Genomic DNA, 19,418 nt, shown 5'->3' on the forward strand with positions numbered 1-19,418 from the left:
CGGCGCAATTGCCTTGAGGAGGCAATGCCGCGACGGGTGAACAAGGGAACAGATGGATCACAACAGATTCAGAGTGTAAGTTCATCTGACAGTTTAGGTCTTGCAGCAGTGCCTACAAACTAACAAAGAACCTAATATGTGCCTCCAGATATCGTGGAGATCTGAACTAGCAGGGCGGCAGCGAGGAGGAAAAGAGAACGGGGTCCTGATACAATTTTGAATGGGCACATGTACATATGTCTCTGACAGTTGGTCTCAATGCCAGTGTCATAGTATGTTTTTTTGTGTCCTCTACTGTCATGTAACTGGGCATTTAGGTAGTTTTACAGACTTTGTGAGGCCCCCGAGGGCATTGGCGGTAGGTTCTGTCAAAGACCCAACACCAATGCCCTTGGTAGCGGCTGATCCTAGCAGCAACAGGTGCAAGCAAACTGAAATATGCACATGCCCTCTCCTCAACCTCAACCTTCTAATGTACATCTGGTCACTCAAGTGTACAATACACCTATAACCTATGGAATCAGCAGATATTCAGGCCAGCAACAAAACCATCCTTTTACACATCTGATTAGCATTACTATTGAGTATTTAGCCTATGACCTGCAAATTGCATACGAAAGAAGGTAAGCCCTAATCTCATGAATGCAACGTACATTTAGCAAGCCAGGTTTGAGCTCTCACCTGATTCACCAAAGGAAGTGCATTAGTTCCCCATTCTGCTGACCATTTGGAAGATGACCCTGTACTCAAGGCACCATCCTTCAGGGATTTCAGGGTAACGCATTCCTCTGGAAATCCCTTGAAGAGCATCTGCACGATATTTAATTGCAATAGTAGTTAAAGTCTCTTTCAATGATTAATCCAAAAAACAAAGCCATGATGGAAAGTACTTATGCTAATTTTAAAATGCATACCAAGTAGTCATACAATGAAATGAAACAAAAGATAAAGACTAAAAGTGGTCCTCACCATAAGTTCATCTGCGAGCTCCGAAGATGTTGAGAAAAGAAGTCCATTTCTGTTTACTTTTACAAGCTCCTCGATGCTGCACAAAGGAAAAACGAAACCAGAGGCTTATAATATAGAGCAACCAAAAGGCCAGCGCCAAAACATCACAATTAAAACATCTACAAACATGGGTTACCAGGAGAATGAAGCGGCACAAACTGGTAATCCACATCCAAACATATCAACCACCTAAGAACAACCATTCAAGTTACAATGCAGAAAATAAAAATTCCTACATCCTTAAGTAAGAAGATGTTGTGAGTAACCTTCATAGGTAGATCAAGCCCCGACGAGGATGTATGAAGCGATACGCCTAGATCAGCTGATCCTGTATTTGCTCAAACAATCAGCATATATGCTGCGGTATAACATTCTTTTGGCAAGTGGCTGGCATACCTAGCAATAGAGGATAGTCCTCCGATGCAAGCCACATAGTCCGGAAGGCAACACGTCTCAATTTTAACCTTTTTATTTGCTCCTCATATTTCTTCCTATCAGGCCCTTTACCTTCAGTATCAAATTTATGAAAATGAGAACAATGGTTAAAAACTAGTAATTCAACAGAATATAGCAGAATGTGTGATACCTGTGATAACGAAAAGCAATCTTGGGTAATCAAATTGCTTTCCATTCTTGATATCAATCCAAAGCTGCCCCTCGTCCATTGAATCCTCTTCACCTAATGTTGCAGCAACACGTCTATCATACATCAGTGCTGCTTCCAGAAGTATGCTGAAATCTTCATCTGGTGTCCTGGAATGCAGGTGGCAAAGATTTATAAGTTCGTCCGAATTTTTAACTATCTGCTCAATAATCACATGAGCTGAACATAAAAGTTCTGCAACAACAGGGACCACTCAGTTCAAGAGAACATACCAGCTTGTGCTGCTCACAACAAGTGCAGGTCTATTAGGCTTCAACGAAACTCCACCATCAATCTTGCCAGTAAGTACAGTAGTGTTCTTGTCTTCCACTTCTTTTTCTTTGTTGTAAGAAGAGAAAACCAAATAAAATAAATTAAACTGGAATATGCTTATATCATGAAAAAAATCTGGTTGGTTGGAGAACAACATACCAACAGAGATGCAATCAGCACTGCCGATAGCACCACAAATGGAACCACCCAACCTGCAGAACAACTATTTCATGTGTTAAGGCTACATATGCTGTTTTTGCAGTACCGCAAGTAGCGAAGGAAGAACAGACAACAAATGCTCACCTCATGTTTCTCAGTCAAGGAAGCAGGACGGAAAAATTCAGGAGAATGATCATAAAGAACTGTTGCTCTGAAAATTGTGACTATGTTAGTATAAACTGCAGCATGCGCACAACAGCCTTAATGAAAAAAAAATAAGAAGTTGAAGTTCAATCTGTTTACTTGATTCCCCAATTTTGAGCAAGCTCATGTTGCATTGCTTTCGTAACGCAAAAGGCACCATCAGCCATACGTCCAAAGTGCTTCTCAAACCTAGAATACAAGAAAACAACACTAATTAAAACACATGACCAATAGGATACACCAGCAGTCTAGCAGATAAGCGAATATGGTTGGAGGGGTTACCAAAAATAGACTTTGACTATTACATGACTTCTGCCATGAGACAACCCAAGCAAAGTATATCCAAAGTTATGCCAATCCACAATAAATTTAGCACCTCTTAGCCAGCTAACCAGTTTTACAGCCGCCAATGTTGGAACGGAGGGTGGATTCTGTTGGACAAAAGATGGTCAAATGACACAAATCAGGTCTCTCATTGTTACTGTGAAACACGATAACTAAATTTTTGACATTTTTATATTACCAAAAGAATCTTTAAATATATCAATCAAAAGGGGCTCTAGGTGATTAAATCTTAACGGGGTGAGACTGAAGCATATTCTGTAACTAGGTAAGGGTCACAGTAAGCAATTTTGTGAATATACTACAATCAGCATTGCCAAAATGAGAATGGTGTAAACAATATGTTACTGTACATATAGCATAGCACGAGTTACTATTTAATACTTAAGCTGCACAATAAGCCAACTATGACTATTCATTTACTTAGTATGGTAGACAACGAATTCTAGATTGTTGAATGCTCTAAAAAAGAACTAAATTTGCTGACAATGCTAGTGATTAGACATACTGTTCATGTAATTCTGAACCACATATGCAAATAAGAGAGCTGCATGTAATTTTACCTGAACAATGAAGACATCAGGGCGAGGAATCTTAAAGCAGAGAAACCAAATCAGCATGATAAACTGGATGGCAGCTTTAAGTAGCAGCGCCAGGGCACCAGATATCTTTGAAATTCCCGATAACTGCACTGATTTCTGAAGATAATACTTGGAAGTTAACTGTAGTAAGAGAAAATAGAGAAAATAAAATACTTTAAACGATCAATACCATCTCGTGTATATGAATTGATGGATTCTCTCTCAGGGATAAATGGGGATCACTTCCTGCTCAAAGACATAGGATAGGATACAAGGTCGGATCTCAACAAAAATAACACTGAAAGCTGATGAAACTCCGGCCTGTGTGACGTTCCTTAACATGCATCTAGGAAATAGATGGCTTCGTTCTACAATTTGGGAGTAGAATTCAACGGCAATGAGATTGTGTGAAGAAGAGAGTACCTCCGTTTGCAACGATGTCCACTTCCATGCCGGCCTGTTAAGAAGAAGAATAACGAACAGCTAAGTCTAAGATACTACTAGTAAAACACAAAAACCTATGCTGGCACACAAAATTTATTCTACTTGTCTGAGCTTCCCAAAATTTATTCTACTTGTTTTCAAGAGAAAAATACATGGTAAATACACACGCAGTGTGCCTGGTAACTGCGCATAGTCAATGGCCACCGCGCAATGGATTCAACCCGCAGTCATCTAATCCAATCCAGCCAAAACGGACGCGAGGCTACGGATTCGTCAGAGGAGCACCTGGTTGGCGAGGGAGAGGGAGTGGTACTGCATGCGCGGGCTGCGGCCGATGTCGCCCAGCACAACCACCGCCGCGCGCCTCCTCCTTCCCGCCTCCTCCGCCATCGCCGTCGACCCTTTTCGCGCAGAGGAGGGACGGAGGGAGGAAGGGGAAGCGCTAGGCGTCGACGGGGGGAAGGGGGGTCGTGGGGGAGGGCCGGAGGGGCGGCGACCGGCGGCGATGGGGACGGAGGAGCTCTGCTCTCTGTTGGGATCCAAAAACGGCTGAAAAGTCCTGAACTGTTGGTCCCACCTGTCAGGGTCATTGACGGGTCCAGTTGCCATAACTACCCAGGGCAGGGCCTTTCCTGAAACTTTCCACCACGGCCGGCGGCCGCAACCTTGGGTTTCCTCTGCGAGAGACGGCGGCGGCGGCTCTCGACCCGGCGGCTGAGGGCCTAGCCACTCCGCCCGATGTATCGCGGCAGCGGGTCGGCGGCTGCTCCCGGCGAGCAGCCCATCGACGCCAACCCTGTCGGTGAGCCCGCAATTCCCTGGCGTTATTAAAGCTATTTTCTGCACTATGGGCTGCGTGCTTAGGGCAACTCTAACACATCCCCCAAAAGTTAGCGCCCAAAAACCCATCCCCGAAATTCCTGCGAGGAGAATCAGTATTCTCCAGCTATGCCTTAGATTACAGATAGTTCTAAACTATGTGGAATGTATTTCTGCATATAATTATAGAGGAGGACAAGGACATAGAAAACAATGGTGATGAATCTTGCAGTGCGAATGGTAACCATCCTTGAGAACATTCCGGTGGCTGATAAGCAGCAAAATGTGTCATATGGTGTGTTTCTCTTCTTGATGTCTGATTGAGTCAGTGTTCTTGGATATTGCTTACTTCTTGAGTACTTGTTTATTCTGATGTGATTGGAGGATTTGTCCATTGATGATTTTATCATCTCACTTCTCATCTGGGACCAGCATTCTGATTTCTGTATGCTGTACATTGAGCAAATGCAGAAAAGAATTCAAAATGAAAGGAGCCCCAAACATGATTTTGCTGCCATTATTGAACTGATTCAAGCGATCAATGTATGCCATGGCCAGTTTGTGGAGCAAGCACTGGAGCATATCCACTAAGAGTACGGTATTCACTATCAAGTACAGTACATTCCTACAGTATATGGTATTCACTTCCGAATATGGGCTATACATTTCTACAGTCTTGTCACACTTCAACGACAGAAAGGGTGTGATTTCTGACAAATTTATTCACTGTGAATTATCACAAAATTGAGCTGCTTCGTATGTCCATGTTCTACATGACCTGGATTTATTTTGTTTTGTTAACCGCCACAAGCACGAATTGACCTTTGTGGCATACGGAACCAATGGATACACTTGCTGCACAACAATATGGTTTCACCTTGTTGTTATAGTGGCAACCAGACGTGTTGTTTTCCAGTATGTTATCCATTTGAAGATGTCATCCTCTCCAGATTTTTAATTTCTGATGGAGTAACTATTGTGAGTAGGACCAGGTTAGCAGTGCAACTGTACGTGTTATAATAAGCACATATGCATGCTAGATGAATGGCAGTTAAACTATTCACTTCTTTTTACAACTATAGATCTTTATCATCTTGTGACCTCTCTAGTGCAATTTGATGCTTGGTGTAAATACCTCGTGCACCCTGTCTGTGTCTCAAAATCTTGAATAGTTTCACGAAATTCCGGCTTCTTGGAGCAGATACAATTGCTGAACTTAATGAATCAGTTCTGTTGTGCCCCTGTCTGTGTCTTCTAGCAGCATCATAGTAACCGTATGGCACTAGTACAGTGGAATGTTTATTTCACAAAGTTCAATCCATTTTTCAGGATGATTGCTGTGGCAGAAACTTAACGAATTTGTGTTGCTCTGGTTGCAGACTTGCAGTTGTGTTCATTATATCCAGACACCATGAGGTACTGCTGAATGAGCTCAAATCGCCGAGTTGCTTGAGTTGGGAAAGTTCTCAAAATTCATGGATTCCATTACTCGGGATAGCACACGTCTTCTAAATGCTGACAACCCCGCGTTTGACTATGTACATCGAATTTTAAACAGCCTTTCTATTAACACGTAAGCTCTTGGGAAATCCTCCTTTCCTATTCAAATGATTTAACTTAGATACACATCATCATTAGTTGATTATTTTATTTCTGCACCTGGAGATAATTTAGTAATATGTACGCATCATGATTGCGATGTTTATTTTTATTGTTGCATGTTCTCAATAATTTTGTATGAGTGGTATTATTACAAAGTCTACTCATATTTCATAATTAAATGGTAGTGCAGAAATTGTTTACGAGTCCCATTGCTGTGACAGTCTAAATGCAGTCTCAGTCTGACGGATAGTCCAAGGTTCCAAGCCTATCCATGGGTACCAGTATCTCTGTAATTCCTCCATTTCAAAGAAGCATGCCACTACTTAAAGCGAACATGTATTTATTTTTTTTACTTTGTATGGAGAAAAGTTCACAGTTAAGTTAATCATGGCAGATGATTTCTGTTAGGTTTGATTTCCTATGCCCTCTATTTATTGGAGAGTTGAGATGTCCAATGCCACGAGTGTATTGCTATTAAAATCCTTAGAGGAAGATAACATAAGACAGAACCCAGTTTTGTTTCATTGATGTTGCAGCTGACAAAAAGGGTGTTGCCTGGTTATCTGTGTTACCGACCTAAGCTACCACCATGCAACAATGGTGGTGTTGGTTACATATGTTATCTGCAAAACTAACCCCGCTTATATCTGCAAAGAATTTGGGCTTAGCGTACCTAAATTAGAACATACGAGCTAGTTATCGACACTAGAAAAACACTCATTAAACAGTAAACTTCTCTTCTCTTTTTTTTAAGGACATTAAAAGAAACTTCCTTTCATTTATGGACCTCTGTTCCAAACAAGTTGTGCCATTTCTTTTTTCCCTCGAACACTTAGTATGTGCCATTTCATTTAGTTGATCTCGATGTTACTAAGCTTCAACTACATTATCTATCAGTTTTTTTTTTTTGAAATACATTATCTATCAGTTGTTCTTCTACTATCCTATCAAGTAAATAATGGCAACGTTGTAATATTTTACCTGATGGAGGAGGGCACACTGCACCTTGCATGTATCAGTCTCTATCTAACGGACAATGCATCGTGTTTCCTACAGCGTGCAGGTCTGGTTTTCTTTAGAGATGACATCTGTACTTGGTATTGGACTTGAGGAAGCCAATACAAACATGATCGACGCGGATGAGACTGACGGTAGTGACATTCCATTGCTGCGTATACTAATCAGTTAGACAGCGAAGGCACGACCCTGACTGCTGGTGACGGTTAATTAATTGATTACTATACACAACGGGCGTTGCATCTTATGTTCCTGTGACTGAGACAAGCAATACTTGTGGTGATTCTAAATTGCAATGAATTTGTGCGTGTTCCACGCTGCGTGATAATGCTCCATCGATGGGGATTGGTCGTGCGTCACGAAGAGAGCACCGCTGCGTTTATTAAATTGCAAAACTGAAATTTATATAGAGAGGTTGCTTTCGTTGTAATGCTTGCTTCATTGCGTGCCATCTTAAAGCTTGGACATGTGTTTTGGGTGTTTTCTCTTTTGTGCTTCGGGTAATAGGCATGCATATCCTCCATGATTAGGCGGTGCAGGCTGAGAAGTATGTTTAATCTGCTCATTCTGTTTGTTCAAGTGCAAAACACACAGGACTGCTATGATGGATGGAAGACGAAGAAAAAGTGAAATTACAAAGACTCTAGAATGACACACTGAACACCTCTGTTTCTTCTTGCAAGGTATTTTTTCTCTGTAACACGCTGAACAATACTGTTACTGCCTGGAAGCTTAGGATTCAATTCCCGCACGCTATATGATGCGTTTTTTTTTGTCTGATTTTTCTTCAGGTTTTAATCCATGGTGTTTCTCCGTTCCAAACTAATCGAAGTTCCAGCTTTGTTCTAAGTCAAACTTCTCCATATTTGACCAGAATCATAGAAAAACGTGTTGACATCTTTGGATTCTTTCTGGAAAATAAATTTATGACAAAGAAAATGAAACAAATTTGTTGTTATAGATGTTGCTATATATTCTTTCTATAGATTTGGTCAAATTTTAAAAAGAAATTAACTTTGGAACGAAGAAGAAACTATTAACAATTTTTTTGGGGACATCAGAAGTAACTCTTAATGTGGTTGAACTAATTAGATGTCCAACTAAAGAGAAGAAACCGGTGCCCGGCCGGCCATGGTTTAAAAGATGCCGCATTCGTCGTGGAAGTCATCCAACACGGGCTGTATTGGTCCGCCGAACGGTTCAGACGTGTTTTCTCTAGCAAATTGAAGACAAAAATTGGGGGAGTATTGCGGGAGTTCAGACAGAAGACACATAGGACTTCAACACGTAGGATTCTTACACCCTCGGCCAACCCAATCCCCACTCTCGGTCTCATTTCCTTCCATTCCGCCCCTTCTCCTTGCTTTACATCCGCACCATCCACCTCGTGACCGCTGTTGTACGTCTCCAGCTGCCACAGAAGCATTGCAGGGCGTCCTCAACCAGCACCGACGCGCCCGCTCGCCTCTACGATGGCCCTGTCCACCCTGGAACCGTTTGTACACACGTACACTCCGCCCCCATATAGACGACCTCCATGGCGAACTCCACACTTGGCAGGTGTTCGATCAAATGTCATTGAGCTTATTTTTGAACGCATGTTGTTTTTTAGAGTACGAAGAATGGTGAGCTACTCGGTCATGAAGGGTGAGTTGTTGTGCGACGCGTGGTTGGGAGACCTTCTGGCAGCAAGTGCATGAAATGTTTTACGCACGGAAGCACATTACGCCTTATGACATGTATATCATTCAAGAATGCAACGCGAGGTCGTTATCGTATTGCTGGCACGCTATCAAGAATAGCGTCACCAAGTTTTGCTTCCTCTTGCTTAACTTGTTGATTGATTCATTCACTCAATATTGGTCTACATATTATGTAGCCCGCACGAGCCGTCATGGTATACCACAGGACAGAGGGACGGCCATTTACGTACACATTGTTGGATGAAGCTGAAGGAGGAGTATGTGTGGGAAGGCATGACCCGTTGATGAAAATCTTGTTGAACATCCGGTCGAATTTGAGACATTATTGCACTAGACTTAATTTGCATGCTATGTATGGATGATGTGTGCTATTCTCTATCCGAACTTTGATGAATATCGACCGGTTTGCATGAATTTCATCCGGTTAGTTCAAATGCGGGTTAAAATATATGTGGACAGCGATGGATGACGGCTTTTCACATCTGTGTCCGCGGACTAGTCCACCCATCTGCGGACGGATGCAGGAGAAAATTTACGGTTTGCTGTTGAAGATGGCAAAGAAAAGAAAAACCATCAACGGGGCGTAACGGAACGTGCAAATGTCAAATGCTCTTTTCAGTTGCAAAAAATGCCAAATGCCGGGCGATTCTCGCGAAGATAAAACAGGAGCCAAGCACCGAAAGAACGTCACCGTCATGCACGGCGCCACCACACCGAATTGTATTTCCTCGTGACTCGGTGCCTCGGTGGCCACAACGCGTGTGTGCGTACGTGGATCTCCAGACACGGGAAGGGACGTACGTACGTGCCAGTACCATGGTGGGGGTTTGTCTCAAAAGAAAAATAGTACACGATGATATGCCGGTTCAGTCTTTCGAAAATGCTTATAAAGGTATGATGTGCGTGTGTGCGTTTATAGGGGTAAGTGTATGCGCGTGTATATAAGCGCTTGCGTCTGTATTAAGTTTAAAAAAAAAATAGTACAATGGTGAGGATCCCGTGCTACCACCACCACGCAGTCGATCGACGCGGGCGGGTCACAGAGTTCACATGTGCACCAACAGCAACTCCGGCGGAGGAGAGTATCATAGTAGAGGCAGCAACAGACAGCGTAGGCGTAGCTGCCCTGAAAGCGGGAGCACGGACGTCGACGTCGATCTCCTCTTTAACTCCTCCATCCCGCCCTCGCGGTGGACAGTAGACTCACGAATGTGTGTGTGCCTTCCGGGAAAGAGCCATCGACTGGGACCTTTTCCTTTTGGCTACGGGCTAGAGAGGAGCAGTACGCGTGCATTATCGGCACCGCGTGAACATACTGTGCGTGAAAGCACGATCGAGCATGCATGAGATGCGCATGCGTCCGCGTTTGTTGGTTCCATGTTCCTGTCATCACGGGGCACCGTACGTCCGGCCGGCCGGGACTCGAGAGCATCACAGCAAGTTTGCCGCTTGCTGCACTCTCGAAGAGAACTATATCTATGTACTATAATAATTATGCTAATATTATATAGGATTCTGTTTGTTGCAACGTGCTATACATGAAGCTGGGTTTCTAGTTATAAGGGCATCTCTGACGGCAACCCGCAAATTTCTTTCTGTATCCGCCAGCAAACACGGATGCAGGAGGCCATCATCCAACGCTAGCCGCATACATTTTGACAACAACTTAAACTAATCGGACCAAATTCAATCAAACACAAACCTGATTTCATATAAACACGGTAGTGTTTCATATAAACATGACGAATTTTATTTAAACATGACCGATTTCATTACATTTACATCAACTGATTGGAGCTCGTCTGGCTAGGTCCAAAAGGTCGCGGGCGTCCATTCCCCGTGTCCGGCCATGAACACCAAGAGAACTGAAGCTTCACCGTCTCCAGTTCCGCCTCGGTGCTCTTCAGCTCTGCATCCGTAACCTACTCTTCCTCGCTGCCGATGATGCACTACTCTTCCTCGCTGCTGACGGTGCCCGCGGACGTGCCGGCTTTGTGGTCATCGTGACGGGGCGCGGACTCGACGATGTCCTCCTAAACGTCGTCGGTCTCGCCGAGCACTGCCTCGGGCGCCTCATCGTCGCACTCCTTGCCGGCGGCTGCCACCTCCGCCACCCGCTGCTGGTACTGCCAGCGGGCGAGGCGGATCTCGGGGCGGAGCGGTAGGACTCGAACAACGCCTCCTGCTCCGTCATGTCCGCGTCTGCCGCGGCTGCTCTGCCGGCGGCGAGCTGCAACTCCGCATGCACGTGCTCCTCGAGGAGGTGGTGGTTGTAGGCGGCGTCGGCCTACGCTTCCCAGAATTGCTCCTCCCGCTCCTCCCGCGCCATGTCCATGTAATAGGCACGGGCCTCGCCGATGGTCATGATGCAATGCACCGTTGAGGGTGGCGCGGAGGAGGAGGAGGAGGGTGGCGCCGTTAGTCGTCGGCAGTGTCCTCCATTGGGCCGTCGTCGTCCTCCGGCTGCCAGCCGGCAGCAATGTCGGATGATGGTGTCTGGACTAAGGGGTGCCAACCTATGGGACGAGCTTACGGCCCGCCAATCTCCACAAGGAAGGACTTCAGAAGCTACGATTCCCAGCGTGATCAAGATGGACACCACCGAAGACTTGGCGTATACTTCAAGGACAACTCCAACTGTCGGCATTTTTATTCCTAATTGGCAACCGACCATATGTAACCCTAGATATCCTTGGTGCCTATATAAGCCGAGGGGTTTAGTCCGTAGAGGCACAGTCAAAATTATCTGCCTTAGGGTTTAGAACACAATAATCGATCTTGAGGTAGATCATCTTGTACTCGATACTCCATCATCAATATAATAAAAGTAGGACGAAGGGTTTTACCTTCGAGAGGGCCCGAATCTGGGTAAACATTGTCTCCCTTGTTTCATGTTACCCATCGTTTCCAGGAACATAGCTCGGGACCCCCTACCCGAGATCAGCCGGTTTTAGTACCGACAGCGGCCATCTCCTTCTTTTGGTCCGACATCCCAGAGAGATTTGGCGGGAGGGGGGTTCATGGTGGAGTGGTGCGGAGAGGGACCGGAGGTAGATGAATGCGGCTATGGCCGGGGCAGCGGTTTATATAGCAATGGTGGGCGGCAGAGGGATGGACGAGTGGCGCCGAAGGAGACGCCTCGGTAACCACGTGTCATCAATATAGGCGACAGACGGACGGACGGGCGGCCGTCGTGTCATTCGAACGCGCAGCAGTCGCCTACACCGGAAAGCGGTGCGGGCGGCTCTCTCACGGCTGGCGCGCTGCTTCAGTGCCGGCACCAGCGAGCAGTCGTGTCCGCTCTGGCCGGGCATGAATGCGGGCGCTGACGCTCTGGAGCGGTGCTGAACGAAAGCGCGCGGGATGGAGGAGGGGTTTCGGGTGGGTCAGGACGGTCAGAAGAGGGCTTGGAGTGCCGCAAAGCCCCATGTTTATCTCTGATTTGCGGGAGAAAGCACGTCTGAACCACGCCGTGGACCGATATAAGACCGCGTTGGATGGCTTCCTAGCTTTCTCCTTAAGTAAGAAATTTCTTTTTTGGCGGAGACACGAAGAGAGCACCGATGTGTCTTTTTAATTTATATATAGAGGTTGCTTTCGTTGTAATGCTTGCTTCATTGCGTGTAATCTTATAGCTCGGACATGTGTTTTGGGTGCTTTTCTTGTGTGCTTTGGGGCAATGGGCGTGTATATCCTCCTCCATGATTACAGGTACGTGCTGAGAGGTATGTTTAATCTGCTCATTCTGTTTGTTCAAGTGCAAAACGCACAGGATAGCTGTGATGAAGAAAATACGAAGCAAAAGTGAAATTACAAAGTCTCTCTACAGTGACACACTGGACACATCTGTTTCTGCGTATAGTTAGGATTCAGTTCCCGCACGCACCTGCAGCTATATGATGAGCTTTTTTTCTTTTCTTTTTGCTTGTGATATTTCTTTTGGAGTTTCTCTATTCCAAACTAATCGAAGTTTCAGCTTTGCTCTAAGTCAAACTTCTCCATATTTGATCAGAATCATAAAAAAACATGTTGACATCTTTGGATTCTTTTTGGAAAATAAATTTATGACAAATCAAATGAAACTAATTTGGTGGTGTATATGTTGATACATTCTTTCTATAGATTTGGTCAAATTTTTAAAAAGTTTAACTTTGGAAGGAAGAATAAACTATTAACAATTTTTTGGGGACATGACAAGTACTTCCTCTGTAAAGAAATATAAGACCTTTTATAGTCTTTAGTGATCTATAAAAGGTGTTATATTTCTTTAAAGAGGGAGTGACTCTTACAGTTTTGCTAAAGCACATACAGATGTGCCATAAATACTGCACATATGTTATTGATCTTACACGGAGATTCGCGTGAATATTTTGTTTTTATGTTTTTTTTTATGCTTGATTCACTCACTTAGATGTGCAATAATTAACCAAATGCACTACATCACGGATGAGGTTACGAGACATTATAAAATGCCTCTGCATGAGTTGAAAATGCCTTCAATTCTCTTTCGAGGCGTTTAAGAAGAACGCTAGAGTTGGTCCCGATAGGAAAGAGCAACGAAGGCATTTTACAATAACGCCTCCAAATGTATGTCATCCACGGCGTTTTGAAGAAACGCATCGGAAGCTCCTTGGCAATTTCAGATAGCGCCGCTAAGAGCAAGTATAATAAGGTGACGTAAGCGGGCTGTAAGGATTTAAATACTATATCTTTGCCGACTTAGAAGAGAGAGAAGAGGAGAGAGAAGAGAAGCGGGCTGTAGACTTACAGCCGGCTATAGAACGTGCTTCAAGAAGATATGTGAGAGTGTATGATGAGTCATATGATAGAAAAATACAGTACTTTATTGTAGCCCACTACTATACGTGTTGGCTATTACTCCCTCCGGTCTTTTATTGTCCGCGTTTTAGCTCCAGCCCGGATACCAAGGAGAGGAGAGCTCAGCAAAATTTGGACTATTTTGCCCCTAAATTGCTCCCGATGAGACGCTGGGCAGTTACTCTGTGCATGCGAACGATTGGCCTGCAGCCATATATTCTCGCGCCCGCTCTCTCCATCTCTGCATGCGCGTCTCTCTCTCCTCTCCATCTCTATGCATGCGCCTCTCTCTCCTCTCCATCTCTATGCATGCGCCTCTCTCTCCCCGGTCTGCATGCATGCGCATCTCTCTCCTCTCCATCTCTCTGCATGTGCCTCTCGCTCTTTGCAAAATCTTCTTGGCATCGACGCCAATCTCTCACCCATTGCATGGCCTATGAGCAGGAAGAACACCGGCGGCGCTTGAAACTGGTGGAGTTGGAGCCAAAGCAATTGGTTTACCGCCATGGCTGAACAATTTGAGCAGATGAAACCTTTTCGCCAAAATTTCCAACTCCCTCCAAGACTAAACAGCCCGCCATAGATTAGAAGCTCAAAATTTAGCTTACCGCCATGGCTGAAACTCAAAAGTTCTGTCTATAAATCTCAGCCCCAGCCATGAACAGAACGCCACCATGCACGAGTGCGTCGCCGTCCGCCAGCGGGAGCACGCCGCCGTCCGCATGCGCGCCACCTTCCGCGAGCACGCCACCGTCCGCATGCGCGCCACCATCCGCGAGCACGCCGCCGTCCGCATGCGCGCCACCGTCCGCGAGCGCAACGCCTGCCGGGAACACGCTGCCGTCCACGACCGCGCGAGCCTCTGCGAGCGGGAGAACGCCGCCGTACGCGAGCTCACTATCGTCCACCTCGAGCAAGCTGCCCTCCGCAAGCAAGCTATCCTCCGCCAAGTAAGTTGTCGTCCATGGGTTGACTGTCCTCTACAGGTTGACTATCCTCCCACAACCATGATGGGTGGATTTCATCCATGGAGGGGATGTGGAGTAGGCTGATGTGGAGTAAGAAGTGAAAGAGGAGAGAAGAGGAGACGACGGGATGTGGAGTAGTCTGCTGGGATGGATGGGAAGGAGAGGAAGTTGGAAAGATATTTCCTTGATTGATTTGCGGATCACAGTACAGAGTATATATCGACGAGAACTGCACGCCCTATACAAGTGGCACTCGTGCCCGATGTGGCCTCCTGATCCTATAAACATGGTATGAGTACAGAACGTTTACATGAGTACAGACTTTTTCTAACACCCCCCTCAGCCGGAACTCCATGTGGCAGGATGTTCAGGCTGGATCGAAAATCTGTAAACACCTGAGACGGCAACCCCTTGGTAAACACATCAGCAAACTGAGAGCTCGAAGGAACATGAAGAACACGGACCTCGCCAAGAGCCACGCGGTCTCGGACGAAGTGTAGGTCAATCTCAATATGCTTGGTGCGTTGATGTTGCACCGGGTTGCATGCAAGGTAAGAGGCACTGATGTTGTCACAATACACAATGGTGGCCCGGGTGGGAGGAAGGTGAAGCTCATGGAGTAGTTGACGCAACAAGCATGATTTGGCCACACAGTTAGCCACGCCCCGGTACTCCGCTTCGACACTTGAACGAGAGATAGTAGGTTGCCTCTTTGAGGACCACGAAACAAGATTGGAGCCAAGGAACACACAAAATCCAGAAGTAGACTTACGTGTATCCGGACAACCTGCCCAATCCGCATCAGTATATGCAACAAGATCCATGGAGGAGGACTTATATAGTTGGAGACCATAGTGTGAGGTGCCCTGTAAGTACCGAAAAGAATCCGTTTAACAAGTTGCATGTGAGTATCGCGGGGAGCATGCATGAATAAGCAGACTTGTTGAACGGCATAGGCGATGTCAGGCCGTGTGAGAGTAAGGTATTGTAGGGCACCTGCCAAGCTGCGATAGTTGGTGGGATTGGAGAGGAGTTGGCCGTCATGGGAGGAGGATTTGGAGCTGGTGTCGATAGGTGTGAAGACGGGCTTACAGTTTAGCATCTTGGCGCGCTCTAATATCTCAAGGGTGTATTGTTGTTGGCAGAGGAAAAGGCCGGAGGTGTTGGTGGTGACATTGATGCCCAAAAAATGATGAAGAGTGCCAAGATCCGTCATGGAGAATTCCGACTTGAGGGAGTTGATGATGGATGTAAGAGCGACGGAGGAGCTAGCCGTGAGAATGATATCATCCACATAAACGAGCAAATAGGCAATGGAGGTGCCATGGTGTTTGATGAACAAGGATGAATCACTCTTGGAAGCCCGGAATCCCAATGACAAGAGGAATGCTTGGAATTGAAGAAACCATGTGCATGGAGCTTGCTTCAGGCCATATAAGGACTTGCGAAGTAGGCATACATGGTCGGGCCGTGAGGGATCCACAAAGCCCGCTGGTTGGGAGCAATACACTGTCTCATTGAGATCGCCGTGAAGGAAAGCATTCTTGACATCAAGTTGGTGAATTGGCCATGACTGAGATGTAGCAATACTGAGCACCACGCGAATAGTGGCCGGCTTCACCACCGGACTGAAAGTTTCACCATAGTCCACACCCTCTTGCTGAGTGAACCCACGAACAACCCACCGAGCTTTGTAACGTGCCAAGGAGCCATCAATGTTGAACTTGTGATGAAATATCCACTTGCCCGTGACAATGTTGACACCTGCAGGCTTAGGCACCAAAGACCAAGTAAAGTTATCCATTAAAGCATGATATTCTTCTAACATAGCTTGGTGCCAATGGGGGTCTTTGAGGGCTGATTTGTAGGTGGGTGGTATGTGAGAAATAGTGGGTGAGGTGGCATCAGCAAGGAATAAACGTTTGGGCATGAGACACTACTAGAAAAAGCCCTATTAGTGGCGCACCTGTTTTCGTTAGTAATGGCGCACTATAGGTGCGCCACTATTAACACGCCACTAGTAACAGATAGTAATGGCGCACCTCTGGTGCGCCATTAGTAATCCAGATAGTAATGGCGCATCTCTGGTGCGCCACTACTAACCCTCAGGTGCTCCACTGGTATTCCCTCTAGGTGCGCCACTAATAGCCTTATAGGTGCGCCACTAGTAATAAAAAAAGGTGCGCCACTAATAAGGGCTGAAATGCGCCACTAGTAATGTATTTGGAAAACAAAAAAAATCCAAATTTACAGAAAACAACCTATAAGGAAAAATAATTTAAAAACAAAAAATGAAATAGAATCATAATTTTTATTATAGTAAGAATATTACAATGTCTTTACAAGTATCAAATAAAAGAAAAATTACAAGGAAATAAAAGAAAATTCTAAAACTAATCTTCGAGTAATCTTTTCTTCTTTTTCTTTACTTTATCCCTGCAAAGAATGATAGAAATATGTGAGAATGAACATTGCAGAGAAGTGAAATTGAGCAAATATTTGCATCCGACATCGAAGATCTAAGATACCTTGAATCATAGACATGGGCCATTTCATGAAGCCAAGAGTCTATGCCATTCAGGATGCATAGTTCCCTGTCAGAAGAACTTAATTATTCAGTAAACACAGTCCTAAGGTTTTTAAATGAGACAAAACATAAGGTACATGCTTGACGTAAGCTACGGCCTCGCTAATCCTGCTAACAACACACATGCAACTAGCTAATCAAGATTACTACTAACATAATTCATCGAAAAGAGTAACAGGTGATGCATCAAAAGGAATCTGGCCAGATCCGATCACATTAGACGAGCCTAGGTGTCTGGATCCAAAACAAAGTGTGCAGATCTTTGATAAATGAAAGTTAAGGTTAATAATCTAAACTTTAATATTCTGAACTTTGTTACAGTTTAGCCCAAGGAGACATGCTCTATTCCTAAGAAATTAACTATTTAGTGACATAAACGTTGTGATTGACGTGACGATGAAGGAGTATAAGTTCTTTACCTCATGCATTGCGCCACCGTCCAGTGCGGCTCGCTGTGCCGTAGGGTCCTCATCTCGATAGTGTGTGCGTTTTGAAATGAGAATGTGATCTATTCTAGAACCATAACTGAATTCTTCAGCTCCAACGGTTTGATTAAAGCAAGTATAAGCTCCCTCCCTGCACAAAACAAATGAAGGAAGCATACGGTACATCGTTAGAATGTGATTATCATGAAGTACACTATAGTTGTAATAATCCTATATAACTATAAAGTCAATCCCCACTGAACATTTTTCCTGCCCTCACAGCCTACCACATCAGCAAATTACTAACTTCTTTTAGTTGTTCAAAGAGGGAAACCAGCAGTGATACGTGCAAAGTTCTGAGGACATTGTTTAACCAATAGTAAAATATGTACTTACATTGTTGGTTCTGAGGACATGGAGTAATAAGCTATAACAAAGTTGCAAAATTATGAGAAGAATAAGAGTAGCAAGTAAAAAACAGGAGCCGCGATACCTTTCAGGGTATTTTGATCTGAAAGCATCCAATAAGGGACCTCCATGTTCTCTCAACATGTATCTCAGCCACTCACGAAACCTTGAATCAGAAGTAAAATTCAGTAAAACACCTACACATGTTCTACTGCAACTAGGACATTCTAAGCACTACATAGATTCCTATATACCTAAGCAACTACTGAATCGATCTAAACATCTAAAAATCCAGAGCTTGAACCCTAGGCTAGTGACAATTCAGTACAGAATGCAGAAGCAGAGCAGAGAGAGAAGAAGGAGGATTACCTAGAGATCTCGATGCAGAAGGAGCATCGATGCAGTGAAGAGGCGAGGCAGTGAAGGCGTAGCACCATAGTACCATCCATGGCGGAACCCTCTGCTGCACCAGCAGACGACACCAGCCACGGTGGGCACCACAGCGCCGAACGGCGGCACCAGAGACGCCAGCACCACCAGTGTATACAAAAAAAGTTAGGGCTTGAGCAGCATGTCGGAGAGGTAACTGAAGATAAAACGGAGCTTATGGAAACAATATTCAGAGAGTAGGAGAATAGATCCTAAATTAAAAGGATCCACTAACAGCATAATATTTTTCGCAGATTAGCATGTAAATTTTTTTTGGCAGAACACAGAATGCACATCTGAATCAATCAAGACGGTCAGATCAAAGATTAATTATGATTGTGAAATTCCAAACAATATTCAGTCAATCACGGGCATCATTTAGCAAACAACTACGTAATGAAGCTTAGCAGAAAATAAGAAATGGGAACCAATTATTATGCTCCCTTGAGGCAGTCGATATACAATATATCAGTAGAAGTGTAGAACTACAAGCTTCAGGTTCAATATTATGCAAGGAAGTGATTTAAAGTGTTATAGAAGAAAAATAATTGCTTTAGCATTAGCTTTATGGAAGCAAACAAATATCATCCCAGGTAGTAATTTCTTTAGCTAGTCAATCACAATCTCATCAGAAAATCGATAAGGAAAGTGCATGCACTGGGACTGTTGCATCTATAGAGCTGATTTCCATCGATGCACAGCAAAACGTGACAAGAAACTGCATTTCTTCTCCCCTAAAAAAATCCTGCAGCTACAAATCAATGCAGCAGATCGACGAATTCGTCTCACCTGCGTTGTGCTACCACTGCATCCCGCGGGGGGAGAAGAGGATTGGGGGCTGCTTGTTGGGGTACGACTCATACCTTGACCAGAAGCTACGGTGGTCGACATCACGGCGCCGGCGACGCCGCTGGACGCCTCCACCAGCACGGACACGACATCCAGATGTGAGGTCCCGGCTGGCCTAGGGTTTCGTGGCGGCGCGCTT

The 19,418-nt window shown here is 44.9% G+C and overlaps 1 protein-coding gene and 2 long non-coding RNA genes across 4 annotated transcripts; 2 read left to right on the forward strand and 1 right to left on the reverse strand.

Moving 5' to 3' along the window:
* Window positions 1-189: 189 nt before the first annotated feature.
* Window positions 190-4,231, reverse strand: LOC109753462 (UDP-glycosyltransferase TURAN). Of its 2 annotated transcripts, none has more exons than XM_020312359.4 (16): window positions 3,940-4,231; window positions 3,634-3,667; window positions 3,401-3,456; window positions 3,193-3,327; window positions 2,570-2,718; window positions 2,387-2,476; window positions 2,228-2,294; window positions 2,084-2,147; window positions 1,885-1,990; window positions 1,595-1,761; window positions 1,405-1,515; window positions 1,275-1,336; window positions 1,145-1,197; window positions 970-1,045; window positions 682-810; window positions 190-600 (listed from the first exon to the last, which is right to left on the reverse strand). In XM_020312359.4, exons 1-16 carry the CDS (start codon window positions 4,042-4,044, stop codon window positions 589-591), a joined length of 1,416 nt encoding a protein of 471 aa, XP_020167948.1. In that variant the 5' UTR covers window positions 4,045-4,231; the 3' UTR covers window positions 190-588. The 2 variants fall into 2 exon arrangements, with proteins under 2 accessions (XP_020167948.1, XP_020167949.1); XM_020312360.4 differs by having other exon boundaries at window positions 1,885-1,984; window positions 3,940-4,228.
* Window positions 4,232-4,312: 81 nt separating this feature from the next.
* LOC109753461 (uncharacterized) lies at window positions 4,313-6,075 on the forward strand. The gene is made up of 3 exons (XR_005755033.3): window positions 4,313-4,456; window positions 4,945-5,066; window positions 5,853-6,075. It is a non-coding gene; the product is annotated as an uncharacterized lncRNA (long non-coding RNA).
* Window positions 6,076-7,489: 1,414 nt separating this feature from the next.
* On the forward strand, window positions 7,490-8,050 carry LOC141021376 (uncharacterized). The gene is made up of 2 exons (XR_012182526.1): window positions 7,490-7,775; window positions 7,884-8,050. It is a non-coding gene; the product is annotated as an uncharacterized lncRNA (long non-coding RNA).
* The last annotated feature ends 11,368 nt before the right edge of the window (window positions 8,051-19,418 follow it).

This window comes from Aegilops tauschii, chromosome 4 (assembly GCF_002575655.3).
Source record: "Aegilops tauschii subsp. strangulata cultivar AL8/78 chromosome 4, Aet v6.0, whole genome shotgun sequence".
NCBI classification, from domain to species: domain Eukaryota; kingdom Viridiplantae; phylum Streptophyta; class Magnoliopsida; order Poales; family Poaceae; genus Aegilops; species Aegilops tauschii.